The 17,312-nt window shown below is 42.1% G+C and overlaps 1 protein-coding gene across 1 annotated transcript in view; it reads right to left on the bottom strand.

The window, feature by feature from the left end:
* Window positions 1-2,626: 2,626 nt before the first annotated feature.
* The window catches only part of CRCP (CGRP receptor component), a gene marked incomplete at its 5' end in the record, with an annotated part of 27,669 nt that continues 12,983 nt past the window's right edge, over window positions 2,627-17,312 (bottom strand). The window contains 3 exons of the mRNA XM_010076825.1: window positions 2,627-2,696; window positions 3,628-3,767; window positions 12,332-12,389. Of these exons, the coding sequence (XP_010075127.1) occupies window positions 2,627-2,696; window positions 3,628-3,767; window positions 12,332-12,389 (268 nt within the window). The remainder of the gene's footprint in view (window positions 2,697-3,627; window positions 3,768-12,331; window positions 12,390-17,312) is intronic.

The raw sequence follows: 17,312 nt of genomic DNA on the forward strand, positions 1-17,312 counted from the left end.
GCCTCCAGCACCGGTTGGGAACAGCCTGGTCCCTGGCCAAGGGAACAAAGGGCAAAAATAAACCAGAACAACCAACAGCTCGGTGCAAGGGCTGGGCTCCGGGCGAGGCAGAGCCGTGCTGCAGCCAGACCTGGGTGGCTGCGTAAAAATGCACCATCAGCACCGCTGCACAGCACCATCAGCACCACCGATGAAAAAACCGAACCTCAAACGTGGATCTTGGCACCAGGCATCCCCCTTGCTCCTGTGAGCGTCCCCCAGCTGCCTCCCCAGGCTGGATGCGGCAGACGCTGGTGAGAGCCGCTGGAGGATGCTCTTCATTCCCCCGTGTCCAGCCAGCGCAGCCGCAGCTCCCACTGGGCATTTGGCCCCGCTGGGACCGTTTGCAGCATCCCTGAGCCCTCCCTGCAGCTCCCTTCCCAGTTTTCCTATTTGCATCAAGTCCTTCCCGATGATTTTTTGGCTTTTCCTTCTCTTTCAGATGTTCTCTCACCCCGTTTGGCTGGTTCTCAGCCCAGCCTTACGTTAATTATCTTTAAAGTTTAACAGCATCTCAGCTACCTTTGATGGGTGGTTTTACAAACACTGAAGTTAATAAAATAAAGATCCTTAATGCAGAGGGAAATTAATTCAAGCAACATGTGCAGGGAGACTCTTGCTCATGGCAAGCAAAGGTTCTTGGGGCTTAACAAATGTTTCCTAAATGCTCGCTGCATTTCAGTTGTACTTTGGCCAAAGCTCTGGTTTGGGTTTGTTTTTTTTTTTTTTTTCCAACACAAGCATTTATTTTTTGCTCAATAAAAACTTTGCAGCAGGATTTCTTTGTGTGAGAACAGAAAATATTTTATCTGTCAACGTCTTGGGCAGCTCCAACCTAAACAACGCCGCCATCGACTCCCTCCAGGACGTTGGCTGGATCCCAAACTGCGCCTCCAGGGCAGCCCTTTGGAAAGGGGCGAACGCGACCTTCCTCTCCCGGGGAAGGCTACAGAACATCATTTGTGGTTTTAAAGGGTGCTTTGGGATTCTTCGGAGAAGTCCCTGGGCTCTTCTGGGGGTGTGTGTGGGGGGGGGGCAAGCTGCTGTTGAAATATTTTAGAGTTTTAACATCCCAAGGACAAACCGTTCCCTGCCTGCCCTGACCCAGACCCCCTCCCTTTGCACAGGATCCCACCCAGGAGCAGGGTCCCTGTCCCTGATCCTACAGCCCCGCAGCAGGAACGTCAGGTTATCAGGCTGGGGGGGAGGAACAAGCGTCCTCAGGGCAGGATCTCACCACCCAAAGGCATCGCTCGCAGACAAGGAAGAGGTCCGATGCTCATTTTGGTACTCACCCCTCAGCTATCTCTTGGGAGCTTTCTATCTCCCTGCCTGGCTCTTCCCACATCCCCAGGATCAGCTCCACCACGGCGTTCGCTTCTGGGTACAAACTGCCTCTTCCTGACCAACACCAGCACCTCGCTGCTGCACCCGGGGGTCTCAGGTTTCTGAAGAACACACTTGAGAGTAAACACAACGTAAAACCCGCTCTCGGAGCCACAGCAATCCCTCACCTGCACTCACACCGTCAGAGAGCACAGACAGGAGACTTAAAAAAGATTTCTTGATGTAATGCAGATGTCAAAATCCCAGATCCAATGTTACTCAGTATTGCATTTTTAGGGAAATTATAGTTTATGTATCTTAACTGGGACTGAACAAGTTATCCAGGCGTTTGCACAAGTCTAATTTATGTATCCATCTGGAATTGATTTTGATAAAAAGGTTAAACAGAATAGCAAGTGACTGGGTTCTTGTATCTTCTACAATCCGCACACCACAGAAGGCAACATGGATGCTGGCAAAAATCCATTACGAGGAAAAAATCAGCAGTTCCCAAGGTGGAAGGTTGGGATCTTCAGAGATCTGTTAAAATGTTCTTGGTGGCTACAGGTCCTCACGATCTGCTTCCATTCTGCTTTTTGTAAGTTTAGAACATCCTTCAATAACTTAATTTTAGAAAAAACAGATAAAAATGGAAACACTCGCAGCCCAAGGCCACAGGATGCCAAACACCACCAGTGACTGCTACAAGTAAATGCTAATTTTAAAATTAATTTCATGATCTACTCATCTCTTTTGTTTCATTGCCTCTCTAGAGAGAAAAACATATATTGATGTATCAGAAAAAGCACCAAGGACCTTCCCCTCTAATACGACATTTACCCAGTCAAAATGTACATTTAGTCTCCAGCCTTGGAATGCATTTAATGTGAGATAAACTATCTTTAAGAGACAACAAATATATTTTCCAATAGTTTCCTTTCCTCTCCAAACATCAAAGAAGCTTAAAATACCACAGAAACGCGCGTCATAAATCCCTCGGACACTGGGAGTTATCACTCCCTTTCATACACAGCACAACTAAAGCTCAGAAAGTGTAAATTCTTTGCATAAAAACACAAAATAAAACCATGACAGAAGCAGGGGGGGGGAAAAAAAAGTCAGATATTCTGATTCAAGGTCTTGTCTGTAAGCCACAAAATTCTCAGGATGTACTTCAAACTTTATTTCTGTTTCCAGTACAACATAATGATGAGAAAAGAATGGTCTGCAGTCATGGTATAAAACCAGTGCCACGTGTAACTCATGACTCGATGTACAGATACGTATATACACACATCATCACCAACACTTTCAACATTAAATACTTGATCCTGAAATGTGTAATCAGACAAAAGCTCAGTACACAGAAAATTCTGCTTCAACCAGGACTGATTCTCATTTTTCTAAACCAGATCAGGACTTCCCTTCAGTGTTCACTCTGTTTATTCCACGGTCGACAGCATGCGCACAAGCCTGTGACTTACCTATATATAAATATCGGGACAAATATTCCAAGGGAAAATACACACCTCACGCCTAAACGTTCTTCTCTTTGTATCACTAGGAGCCTGAGCATTTGAGTCCAGAGCCTCACCTGCTGTAACCTGCTCCGACACAGCTGATTTCAGAGGCGATACGCTGATCAGCTCAGATCTGGATCTCTCTTCAAGTACGGGCTGTCAGACATCCTTGGGAACAGTCACCCTGCCATCGCATCCTCTCACTCCCACGATGCCAACAGCCTCCTGGAACTGTCTGGCCAGTTCTCCTGTGTTACTCTAGGTACTGACCCTGAAAACAAACAGCTCCCAAAGCCGGTTTTGTGTTCTAGACCCTATTCTGAAAACTGGTTGGGCAATTCCAAAGCACATGAGAACAATTATCATTACAGTACTGCTGTGATAATTAAAACATTGCCAGCCACCATATAAGCCTGTTCAAATGTACAGCTGTTATGTGGGTGATGGGGGAAAAAAAAAAAAAGCTTCAGATTCTGTGCCCCATCATTTCTCAGCCTACTACATTATAAACGCAGTTACTACCATTCCCATTTATGACAAAATGTGAAAAAAGTGTCCTTTTCCATGCTTTCTTATAAACAATTGGTTCCCTCATCACCTCTGAATAATAAAAATTGTAACATATTTTACAATGATGTCCAATACAAGCTTAAACTGGTATCAAGTAAAAAAAAAACAGAAAAATATGAGCTGATTCTCTTCTGCTGAAATTGTTGCCAGCTCTGGTCTGGATGCCTCCTACCCTTGGTCACCTTTGTCTTCTGTTGCCATTGGCGAGTCTCTCTGTTGTTCTTCAGGATCCCCTGGAAGAATACTGGTGACTGTCTGGAGAAGTGACTCAATCTGCTCTTCTGTTAGTCTTTCCTCGCTTTCTTCTACCATCTGCAGGTCAAAAAAAAAAAAAAAAAAAATCTATTGTTATCATTAAATCCACAGTTCCTCCCTCAGCTCCAAGCAGAAAGACTCAACTGACTGGGAAACACTGATTTCAATGGATGTAAGACATCATCTGAGCTCATTACAAAAGCATTTTACAAAGTGGAACTCTTACAATATTTAAAAAAAAAAAAAAACAAACAAGAAAACAGAAAGAAGAGCTCCACTGTTAAGCACGACCACGGGCACCCCATAATGAGACCCCGCTTTCTTTACAACACAGAAAACACCACACTCAAACCAGGCTTTGCTCCCTGCTTTCCCCTAAAGCCTCTCTCAACCTACACATCAGTATCTTGAGCCAGGTTTTCGCTGAGCTCACATCCAGAGCTACCTTCCAGAGCTATTTTTCTAAGTTCCTGGGCTTTCACGCGAGAACTGAAATGAGAAAACCCAAGAGGGGTCACCTGAACCTCGGTCTCTTACCCAGCATCTAGACTGTAAGTAATCAGGGCACGAAAGAAACCACCTAACCCTACAGCAGCTGTATTTTTTTGGAATTTAGATTGGGAGATTCCTGAATACAAAAGCATATAAAAGCTCTGAGCAACACAAAACACGCTGTCACGAACCAACAATAAAATTCCATAAGATTAATTAGGGAACTACTCTCACTGCGGAGCTGTGGGAACTCTGGTATCACTGCCACCAGTAAAAACAACTGCCCTAATTTATAGGCAGCTGTTAAAAGGAAAAGCTTGTCAGAGGACTGGAAAAGCAAGCCAAATGAACTCTTCAAACGCAAATGAAACCAATTAGGATTGTGGGGTCTGAGATTTTCTTTTTTATACAAAGTCCTTTAAAATGTAAAAAAAAATTTATATTAATGGTGGTTCCAAGTCAACGCAGGTTTAATCAGTTCTAGCTGTCAATTGTCAGCTATTCAGATGCATCTCGCCTTCTAAAAAGCAGAGTGGTATATTCTATTAACTTTTTTTTTTCCTTCCATGTCCTATGCGCCCTCTTTGCACAATCTGATCATCTTTCATCAGCCACTGTCCACAGACCCTGGATGGGAGGAAGGCAAGCACGCTAGAATCCACGCACGCAGCAGAAGGCAGACAGTGAATAGCCGTCTGCAAATGACTGCTTCTGGGGATGAAATTCTCTGTGGAGCAGCTTCCCAATGACAGCTAGTTCCAGAACTACTGGAGGACTCTGGCTTGAAAACCAGCCCCGGCTCTCATGACCGCCAGCTGCCATACTATACATCATGAGCTAAAATCTACTAAAACTCTTCCTAGTGTCACCCTTCTGTGTAAGCAACTGCTGCAGCCACTGAAGTGGTATCAGACCATCGCCGGCTCGGCCGCATTTTGGAGGAGATCATCTCAGCAGCCTGACCAGCACACCTGGGAGCATCGACATCACACAATAGAGTGTGTTACAGCGCGTACACGCACCTCTGTCGTCAATACTGTGACAGAGCCACTACTCTACAGATGACCTATGCTATTAAATTCTGCAGAGGATTATCAGCCTCGTTTTTGGACTGGATTATAGCGTAATTAATTACACTGAACTGCAAAGGTGACAGCCCCATAGCAGCAGGAACCGTACCAAGAAGCAGCCCCCATCCTTTGGGCAGGCAATGTCACTTAAGGCAGAATGATTTATCTCTTGGCAGCCAATGTCTCCCGCATTCGTTACCGTCCCACTGCTTTCTGAATTCCAGAAAAATGTCACCTCGCCTGGTTTAGATGGGATTTATTGGATCACATGAAGTCTGGCCCTCTTCCCCATTTAAATGTTATCCCTCCCTATAGATCTCCTTTCCCTTTCTTCCCCAAACACCTTCTCCTTTAGGTGCTCGCTTCAGGCAGCAAGAGTTAAACACAAGGATTTGATCAGAACTTAGACAATGGAGAGTGATTTCTAGCTCACCATCAACTCTTCTCAACTTCTGCATTTAAGGCAGCATATACTTAGCAAGTGTCTAATCACTGCTTCTTACGTGCTCCCGAGTGCCAAATGAGTAATGCCCCAACGCCCAGTACGAACCATCCCGCTGATGTCATTCGTGCTGGCGGAACACAGAGCCCTGCAGGACGACGAGCTGCAGACACCACTCGGGACATTGATGGAGGAGCTCTGGGGACTGCTCCAGCAGTCCAAGAAATCAGAGTTTACCAGAAAGATGGTGAAAGAAAATAGTCTCTCATCTTTCAGATGCACTGGTGCTGTAACTGATGTCTCATTGAGAAAATCATCTTTAAAGATGCACTGAGGAGCGGGTAGAGTAGCTCCAAATTCCCTTCTGTTGACAGATCCATGGTCTCTGCCAGAGGGAAGTACTAATCCCTTAAACCACCGCAGCAAATTCATCAAGGGCTCACCTCTCGGTGCCTCTGGGACGTGCATCCGCACCGCCAGCTCCGACACCAGGAGCTACCGACAGAGGAAAATCTACATTCGGCAGGATGGACAGCTTTTTATTCAAGTTGATGCTTCAGTGCTATTTTGCTGTGATACTATTCAAGAGTTCAAAGGATCAGAAGCAAAAGCTATAAAAATCAATTTTTTTCACTCTTCGGGGAAACAGCCTGAGCAGAAACTTATGAAAATTTAAGCAATTAGGAGGCTGCAAAGCAGCGTGCCAAAAGGAAAAATTCAAAAAACTAAGAACAGAGAGCATGTAGATAAAGAGAAAAATCAAACTGTCCTAAAGGAAACAACAGGTATCAAGGGAAATAGAAGGTCACTCAGAGGTTTATTCTGGATTCAACAGATGTTCGCAGGGTGTTCTGATTTACAACTGCAAGACAAACAGCTTTGCTGCTGATGGTACTAGGAAATAACGTCATGATGCTCAGAGAGAAATTACGTGTAAAGAAAAGCCTAAGAGGCAAAAAGACACAGTTGTATTCAAGTACCTACTTTTCCAGCAAGAATTTTACCAATATATGAAAAAAATATCTATGAAAAAGCCCTGCTAACCTCTCACTTGCAATTGGCCGACAGTGCTGGAGCAACAGATCCAAACCATAAGCAGTCAGGAATGCAAAGTTTATACTAAGGAAAACAAAAATGCAAATGTTTTTAATAAGGGTATGACATAAGATGTTTATGTTGGCAGTGCCACACAAGCCAAATGGAAATAGATCAGCCTCACGGACGATGCCATGTGCAAAGTGCAGGGTATCAGCAACCGAAGCTCCAGAGAACTGTGTCTGTTCTATAGTCCGGGCTTTGCGTAAGTAACAGAATTGGCCGATGTTACAGGAAGACAATTTATAGATAAAAAGCACCCTGATGTGCAGCAAGCCAAGCACATCTCCTTCTCAGGGCTGAGAGCAAGGGTTTTCCTGAAATGAACACAGAGAAAGGCGGTAAGCCGTGTCAGTTATGCTGCTGCTTGTAATAAATAATTCCCAAGTTCTTGCTGCTTTTCAGCATTCAAGTCTATACTATCCCAAAATAACTATGGTGTTTCTGTAGCAGATGTTACAGCGTATCGATGCCATTCCTGCACACACATGTATTTCCTGTGAAATACAACCGCACGTCAAGTCAACCCTCAGCAGTACCTTCTGTTTCAGTCAAATACCTGTTCGTATTTAAACTCTGCAATATATTCATACAGAAAGCAGTTTTCCCATTTCATTTCCCCCCCCCCCACCCCGCCCAAGCTCATGGTTTAAACAATATAAACTGCGAGATGACCAAAGAAGGAAAGAAGGAAGGAAGCAAGAAAACCTTATTTCGTAACTTAATTGGGCATAAAATTCTTACAGCTCAAAAAGGAGGCACGTTCCCCCTGCAGCTGGTAGCTACTTTTCAAGCCTGAGTGCTAGAGCTGCTTTTTACTGTATTGATAAATGTATTGATAAAAACAGAGCTATGGAATATACACCAACTATTCAGAAGGCAGCTGAAATCACCGTGCTGCTCACCTTTGAGAGTGATGCCGCCTTTATTTGGAGTTCTAGGAACCACTCTTTCACCTGCCGAAGCACCTTGTACCTACAACTGCTGAGCCACAGCTCATGAATCGACCTAATTTCAAGTGCTCAAGAGGTCCAACTAACTCAACTGGCCTTTAAGCTTAAAATCAGCCAAAGATTTACTGAATGGAGAGTACGTCAAGAAAAGGATGCAAGTTCTGTTCTGCCTCTCCAGATGCAGCTCTGCACGGGCTTTCTGACGCAGCAAAACGAAAACCGCAGCCAACATCCACCACCGAATCCTGCTGCAAGAGAATGAAAAGACAAATCGCCCGTCGACTGCAGAATTAAACACTGGCAGATGCCTCGCTCAGTAACGTAACCGCTACTGGGAACCAGAGCTGTGCTTATTAAACAAATGTGTATGTGGAATATTGTGCTACCACAGAGCCTTTCCCAGCTGCACATTTTCACAGTAGCTTTTTTTTTTTTGTAATTGAGCACGATGTATGAATTTCTCAGAGGAACAAAACAACCATAATTACCAAATCAGAATGTAATAATAGAATTACATGAAGCAGCAAGTCGCATTAAAGCCTGCTGATAAATTCTCGTGGCAGAAAGTAATTTTCAGAAGCTTTTAAAGATTTTATCTATCAAGAAGGTAAATCAGAAAACAATGGCTAGCCTGACTATCAAGAGAATTTCAAAGATTAAAGTGCTTACTCATAAAATAAACGTACAAGTCTGTATGTCCACAGAGCCATGTACACAGGTAAGCGCAAAAAATTAACAGACATATATACACACATGCATACGTGTCTAAAAATTTTTTTTTTGCTTGGTGAAACAAGAACAAATATTTTAGGAACATGCTTTCACTAACTATAATCATACCTTATCTTTTCTGCTCACCCAAGTAAAAGCAAAGTATAAGAGACTTCATCATCCTCCCTGTGTTCCTTTCAAGCTTTCAATGCTAATGTTTATTGCATTCAGCCTCCTGAGACATGACAATACGCTGCCAGTGCTGAAGAATAAATAAAGCCGCACTGAAGAACCCTAAAAAATTCTGAAAGAACTGAGAAACTGTCTGAAGGATAATATTTGATGGGTAATAAACCTCAGCATCACAGAACAGAAGAACCTGTGGGTTAAAAGCTATTGTTTATTTCAATAATAAGCTAAGAATTCTATTTTAAAAATAATCAGTAAATTACATACAAAAGGAAATAGGGGTTCTGATCACTTCCAAGGCTATCAAGCACATAATTTCTCTTCAGTGCAGGAGGTACATATTTTCTGAGCAAATGACTGCTATTTCCTCCTTTGAGCAGTAATTTGAAATTGTTCAGGACCAACATGCTAACAGAAAAAAGCGCATAAATAAAGTGAAAGACTCAATGACTGAATTAATGTCCCTCAGAGACAATTATCCAAGTATGCTAAGTGGGAAGCCAAATATATTGTTATGAAAATAAAATATTTAAATCCTCTAACATCTTCCATTTTCCAGAAGAATCCTTTACATTATTATTTTCTATCCAGCAATAAAAGACAATCTGCCAGGTTGGTTACGCAGAGAACACATCACGAGGTATAAAGCTCTCCGAGATGGAAATCTAGTTTTAAAAAGCACAGAATTAAAATCTACTTTTCCATCCAGAAAGAAGAATGTGAAGCAATTTGTTAATTAGCAAAGATGATGCTTAATCCTCAAACCCATCACGGTTCAGCTTAAGTAAAGTTGGACCGTGGGCATGGTGAGATCAATATCACTCTTTTTTTTTTTCCTCTTTTGTGAATCACTGAGCCAGGAACAACATATGTTAAAGATTAAAACAGGAGGTCAAGATAGCTGCAGTGTGTACAGGGTTGTACGCTGTGGGATATGAATTAGAATTTCATGCTCCTTTTGTTGCTATTGTTGTTTGAAAATAAATCCTGGTACGCAGTCCGGAAAAGACAAATATGAACAACCTGTGGGATATGAATTCGAATTTCATGCTCCTTTTGTTACTATTGTTGTTTGAAAATAAATTCTGGCACGCAGTCCGGAAAAGACAAATATGAACAATGCAGCAATTTCTGCATAAAGACTTACAGAAGAACTTGAGATCAAAAGATTGCAACGTAAATTTGCTTTTTAGCGTAAAAATAATTTTATCAAAATTGATTTATTGTTTGCATACAACTAAAGACAGGGAATTTTATAGAGGTAAAAAAAGTAAAGTAAAAAAGTAAAGAAAGTAAAAAAAAAAAACAAAAAAGCTGGAAAGGCAAAAAAGCAACAAGCAGTAGTAAATGTAACTATCTTCTCACAACAGCTATTAAAAGCCCGTCAGGTGAATTTGATTCCATTCCATGGACAGGCAGCACTGAATAAAAGTTTGAGACATCAAAACTCCTTGAGCAAGTGAGAGACAGAGAGATGGCCTGCCTGGCATTTTGTTTCAAGCTGGCTTTTTGAAAAATAAGATCGATTTGCCTACATTACATGAAGTGGGCAGAAGTTCTCATCATCATTTATTTCTGATTTCAGTTCCAGGAATGACTCAAAGCGTTTGAGTGGCAGGGCCAAGTTCAATGAAAAGAGAATCACGGCGATTTCAGAGCCGGTATTCACGTCTCTGTAGGTTGCCTCTCATCCATTGACTGCAGTGAACTGAGTCGTCTGCACAAAATCTGTGTACGGGTAATCTTCTCCCTGCCGACATCAAAGAAAATGCTGGTAGCCTGCGCGGCTCTGCATTATTTTATACTCAATGATGCTGAAAATGCTGGTAGCCTGCGCGTCTCTGCATTATTTTATACTCAATGATGCTCAGAGAAGACAGAGGTTTTCTGTGTTCAAAGACATTGCGCTGCTACAATCTCTTTCCCCTGTCATCACCAGAAACCAAAATGATTCAAGACAGCAATCGAACAGCAAAATCATTTCCTTACCATGGCTCCTAGTCTGGGGATTTCGCTAACAGACATGGCTTGCAGTTTCCTAGCAGTTATTGAGCTCAAAAGACTTTGATGTGCTCTGATGAAAGAGAAAATGTACTGCAGTTTTGGGGAGGCTTAATTTAACACCGTGTTAACAATCCAGTCAACTTCCATTCCTGTAATACTAGTTCTGGAGAAACTTACCATGGGAATTCCGGGGGTATTGCCATGGAACAGAAGTAACTGCATCCCAAATATTTCCATGACAATACAAATTCAGACTAGTCCCCAAATGTATGAATATTCCATTTTTCACAGGTTGCTTTTGACTGTTAGAGAAGGGTTATGTATCAATAACGTGCTGACACAGAACTAAAACCTTGTATCTGTATTCTGCAAGTTTTAGCAATGAGTTTTGTCTAACTTTGACATTACAAACCTTGGAATATCTCAAGTACAATGCTCTACAAAACCTGACTTCTGCCATACAGCCCCAAATTTCTTATACCTGCCTCCTGGATTTCAAACATGACACAGGAGCAAAACTATGTTCAGTATTTTATGGGTAGGTAAGATAATGAGGAACTAGGCAGGATAATGAGGGGAGGAGGGAAAAGACAGACAAAAACCACACAGTCACCTAAAAGCAGCAAAAGATTATTGCATTTAAAGAAGAAAAGGGAAAAAAAGACCATATATGGCCTATATGGGAATATAATAAATCTGTGTCTAAGCACATGAAGCTGATGAAGGTATGAGACAGGCTCCACATCACCGCTTCCGAATGCCTTCCTAAGCTCATGAAGCCTTAATGCTCTCGGTTGGGTTGATGACTGACACTGATCTCTTCAATCACAAAACACAGCGTTAATTCCTCAGCGAGAGGCATTCTTTTATGAGACGCCTTGGGCAGTATAATGTCTATTCCTTGGCTAGGAAAGAAAAACAGTCCTACTGGTACCTCTTTAATCCTCCTCTTTCTTGCAGAAAAAATACGATCCTGTTACTACATAGTTTGGTTTCAGGGTAAGATTATAAACAGATGTTCTTAATGTAAGAGATCTTTATTAGAAGAATATCGTTATAATAATCTGTTACCACAGGATTTTGTATTCCTAAGAAGATACTTCAGAGAGTATAACCATCTATTTCTATTTAGCAATGACCCCTCTTTACATCAGAATTATGCTTCACAGATTGACAACGGCTACCTCCCATCACAAAGTCTGTTCATATCCATTTCTCAGATTGCTCAGAATTCCCTATCAGTCCTTACTCGCTCTTTTTCAGCGTGTTTGGTTTTACTACAACATAAAACCTTGCCATCAAAACAACTATGTCATCACAGCTGCCAAAAAGTGAAGTACTTGACCACAGAGCAGCAGCAAAAAGACTCGGGTTAAATATACTCTTACTCACAAGACTGTAACTAATCTTTAATGACTGCACTGGGCATTTTCAGGATGTGACACTGAAGCAAACAGAGGTGGAGAATCTGTCCGAGAGAAAGATGTGCAAGTCTCTACGGAGGTCTGAGAGAGGAAGCAGAGTGGATTTGAAACCATGAATGTAAAGATGTGCATAAAGGGATACATCCAATCCCTGACCATGAGAAAGCAATTATTCAATTCATCTTCAAGGTTAAAGCTGCTTTCATTTAAGCTTTGCACAGTCAGGAGTATTGTTACTTACCAGCTGTATTTCAACTGCTGTCACAGGCCTGTGGTTAAGCAACTGGAGCTTTTCTGCTCTGTTCAAAAGCAAAGAGGAAAACAATCCGCATTACTATATAATTTAAGGATCCCCCAAAAAGACTGGTAAGAGGCAAATACATTCCTGACTGGGTTTGCAGTGTGGTTTAATTGGCATGATAATTCGGGGATTTTAAAGACCGTACCCGTGTGTGTTCAGACATATTGCTGTTGCAATCTCTAGTCTAAGGTAGCATGGCAGAGGACCTTAGCTCATTACTGTGCAAGCATTAATTAACATGCACTGTTGCTTTATGAAACGCTGTACAGAAACGCTAAACAACTCCTCAGAGATTACACTCTTTTGCTACACAACCACAAGGACAATTACCATACCTAAGAAGTTACAATCCACCAGCCAAATGGCAAGAACGTGTTTATTCTTTTAGCCCGTTGCAAATGCAAAGTTAAAAAAAAAAAACAGCAGCTTGAAATCACTTGGTCACATGTAGTCTCTGCATCCCACACACTCTAATCCAATGTGGTTTTTTCACACATTATTCTAATGGGCTGAGGCTGCACACGGATCTCTGGGCACAAACATATCTTCACCTCTGTTCCCTTGCAAATCCACCTTTCTGTCGGGTTTCTACAGCTGCTGGGAACCACGCAGCAGGCTGGGGACCAAGCTGGACTGTAAAGATAACCAACCTCTCTCTCCTAGGTTGTTTTTGTCTCGATTCACCGCACAGTCCCACAGAGACTGGCATGGCCACAAGCAGCAAGGTAACAAATACACAGAAAACGATGCCAAAACCACCCCCACCACCCTCAATCGGTCCCCGAGTTGTAAAGGTGTACGGTCACTTACTGGGGTTTAAAACACAAATGATAATTTACTAATTTACACTCATTCAAACACTTCTGACTACCTGTCCACATTGCAAGGCAGACAGAAAGCGATTCTGCGCACTCAGATTTGCAGTCCTGTGCCTTTAGGACAAAAGCACTCCAAGCAATATTGGCTTCTTTCGTTTGGACTTTAGATACGAACCGTGTTGCATCTGTATTTTTAATAGTCCCATTCCATTCTCCTCTGCCTACAAGGGGGGGGAAGTCACTAAAACTTGTCTGACTTTGGTACTTAAAACACTTTAATATTCAGAGAGACAGTTTAGGACCAGTGGGAAAATCCCTGATACATTCTGAACCACCACGAAGCTCACCCAGCCTCACTGCTTCTCTGGATTCATTGTCACCAAACAGCCATTAGCTCTACTTTCTCAAGGAGAAATCACGAGATCTCACAAATGTCCATTTAAACACTTCAATCATTAAAACAGAAAAAAAAAGGGGTATGAAGGAAAAAAATTCATTGACATTTAAAAATCTCTGGTGGTTTTTTTTTTTTTTTTTGGAAGATGTGATCAAACAAGTCTGTTCATTGAATTCAAACCACAACATTTAGGCAATAGCTCTGCAGCCAATATTAATTCTACGCCCTACTTAAATATAAATTATTCTAAAAACAAAGTAAAAACCAGCTGTCATATGCCAGTAACGCATATTTCATTAATTTCAGAAGCTCAAAACATTAACATTGACCACATAATAGCAGCATGGCTGATGATCTGAGCCGATCTTTGTGTTTTAGAACAGAAAAGCAGAATAACAGAACACTCTGCAAGATCAAACAGATGTTTAAAAGGGCATAGGAAACAGTGACAAATGCACTTTTATAATAAAAACACACAATTACAGTGTAATAGAGATCATGAGTAAACGAACTTGAACATACATTTTTTTGGGGAAAAAAAAACCAAACCTTGACTGGTTATGACGTGCCACACAGCCTCTCCTAGCAGCCCCGTGTTCACGCAGCAGCTCCATCGCACACGTCCTCGTGTTAGAAGTGATGGGTAACATGCACCATCTTCCAGTCTGTGATACGGGACTGAACTACGATTTTGAAGGATTAAAGCTTGGAATTTATTATTATTTAAAAGGCATCTCTACTGCATATTTAAACTGGTTCTGAAGTTTCCCCCTGGTTTACTTGACCTGCGGGTGGTCATCAGGAGAGTGCAGATGCTGTAACTCACAGCTCTGAGCTCTCCCACGCAGGAGTTTACAACCAGCGGGTCAATGTCTGCGCATCTGGAGATACTGCAGAGACACCTCTTCAAACGGCCTCCGACACTGAGGGTCCTTGAAATCTAACATCAGCTAACAGCTCACAACGCTGCCAGGCAGGTCAGTTCTTTACCATTCACCTATGTGCTCCAGCGCGCGTTCAAAGCCCAAGGTGTTTAGGCGATGCAGTGCTGCGGTGTGTACGTGCACGCAGGGGTGTGTGTCCAGAGAGCGAATGTCATACTTCAGAAGGCAGGCAGCTGACACCCAAAGAGAACAAAGCCCTTCATTTATCCACCAAACACACAGAACAAGCAGCACTAGCGTGAAGTTTTCCTGGCTGATGTCTCCTGAAGGAAAAATCCTGTATTATCACAGACTGGGTGATCTAACAGACCCTCTTCACTAAAATGTCCACGATCGCCAGTGACTTAGCAATGGGAACAGGACTATGGGAGACTCTGCGGCTCAGTGAAAACTGCTCTGCCGATGCGAAACATCGAGCTTCGTTACACCAGAGGGTTTTGGGATGCGTATTCACTGCCCCGAAGAACAGAAAACAGCCTCCAAGAGGTGACACACCAACCGTTGCTTTTAGACCCAGCCTGCTGGCGACAAAACCAAAATCCTAAAAATGAAGAGTTTTTAATTGTTCCACCTAATCCCTGAGCCATTCTGCCATCATTTTTATAAAATGCTGGAAAATAATCCTAGTCATTACTTTCAACAGAAAAGCTTACAATTTAAAAATGCAGCGTTTGTGAAATACTAGCAGTTCACAACAGAAAGCTCCAAAAAATCCTCCTATACATTCATTTACCATTAAAGCATACACAATTCAACACCTTGAATTTACATTTACTTCACAAATGTACCTACTTTTTTTCCTCTCTAAATTTCAAAATTGGAGAAGGGGATAAGGAATTAGGACTTCATAAAGGAAAAGAAAAAAAAAAAAATTCATAAAGGAAAAAAAAAAAAAAAAAAAGAAGAAAACTCCATTTTAATCAACCACAGAACTGTTCAAAATATCTGTTTAAAAAATGACCTCAAACATTTTGGGTACCACTCCATCCTTTTAAGCTTCTTTTCCACTTCTACAGAACCACATCAGAAGATTTTTCTCAGCCTTCAGAAGAAGCTTGCAATCAAGTGACATTTGGCACCCGGATAAATGCCAGCAAGTGTGGCAGATCTCACATCGATTTCAGATTTCACGTCTAAAAGATCCTTTTTACTGAAGAACAGGAAGATGCTTCGACCTGCACGTCAGCATTTGCCCTTCCAAGCAAGGCCATCAACTTGCTCCTTAAAAAAAAGGTGCCTAAACACATTCCTAAAGGAAATATTTTAACAGTGGTTTCAAAGTGTTTTCTAAGAAACACCAAGTACCAGATTAGTTCCTCAAGCTTGCCCACACTTATTTGTGTGTCTTGTATAAAGCAGGAAGGATCACTATTCCCATTTTACAGACAGTAAGACTGAAGGGGAGTGATGAAGCAGTGACTGCTTTAAAGGTGTTGGGTTTTGGAGGTGTAAGAATGGGGAAGAGATGCAGTGTTGGAGGAAAGGAAAGGCCCCTGAGACAGAACATCGCAGCAGACGTTGCCGTATTCTCTGAAGGCTCCGCTAAATAACGCTGAAAAGACCGTGTGGTCCTGGCCCCTGGTCATACCTCCTCCTCCTTCCTCTTGGAGATTTTGTGCCCTGAAAAGGATCTGTCCTTGCATTCGTGAGCTGTAAGGTACTGTAAGGCTATAAGATGTAAGATACTGCAAGATGTTGTAAGGCATCCAGGCTGTAAAAATACAGGAGGATGATGAGCTGCAAGGTGCATCCAGGCTGTAAAAATACAGGAGGATGCTGGGGAGCAGGTCCTTTGTGTCAAATTACAGTATATATCAGTATTTAAAGGCAATTCCCACTGTGGTGACTATGTCCTCTCTTCCCTCCTGCAGAATAACTGTTTACATTTTTCCTCCCTCTCCTGTTAAAAACCCCGTGGTAGCACAGGGTTTGGTCTTAAATTCTGAATTTTCTGCGATTTTACAGATGACACAAAGAGATCAGAATCATCTTGGTTAGCCGATTGCTTTGGTTCTGCAGAATCAGGATGAAAGCCAAATACGTTCCTATTGGTGGGACGCAGTGAATACACCTCTTTGGTTTTTCCATGCTAATCGCTTCTATCTATTTGGCAGTGTGATGTTTACAACACGAGACTATTGAGACACAGCTATTTGGCAGCGTGATGTTTACAACACGAGACTATTGAGACCACAGCTGAATTTACCACTGAACTGAGAGCACCACTGTTGTCTGCCTTATTGTCAAAAATAAGAGGTATTTATAACTGCTGCCATTTATCATGTCATAATTAATGAAATGACAGAAATAAAACCTTAATATTGGTGGGAGACAGGTAGTGCCATCCTTTACCTGCCTTATTGTCAAAAATAAAAGGTATTTATAACTGCTGCCATTTATCACACCATAATTAATGAAAGGACAGAAATAAAACCTTAATTTTGGTGGGAGACAGGTAGTGCCATCCTTTAGACCAGAATTAAAACTGAGAGCGAGTCATTTAAGCAATCAATGAGAGAAAAACCCCACCCTTGTAAAATTGTAGCAAAAGACATCACTGCCATAAAAGCAGGAGTCCTAACAGAGCTGGGTAAAGAATATTAAATAATAATGTCAGCGTACAAAAATCTGGCCAATTCATCTGAACGGATGAAAGATTCTGTGCTTTTTCCTCGAGAGCTAGGAAACTGCCTGGTTCAGTGCCTGGAGCACTTGACGGAGGTGCGGAAGCTGGCGCTCTGGTCCTGGCTCTCAGTGTTATT

This window comes from Pterocles gutturalis, unplaced genomic scaffold, assembly GCF_000699245.1.
Source record: "Pterocles gutturalis isolate BGI_N339 unplaced genomic scaffold, ASM69924v1 scaffold5598, whole genome shotgun sequence".
Lineage (NCBI taxonomy): Eukaryota > Metazoa > Chordata > Aves > Pterocliformes > Pteroclidae > Pterocles > Pterocles gutturalis.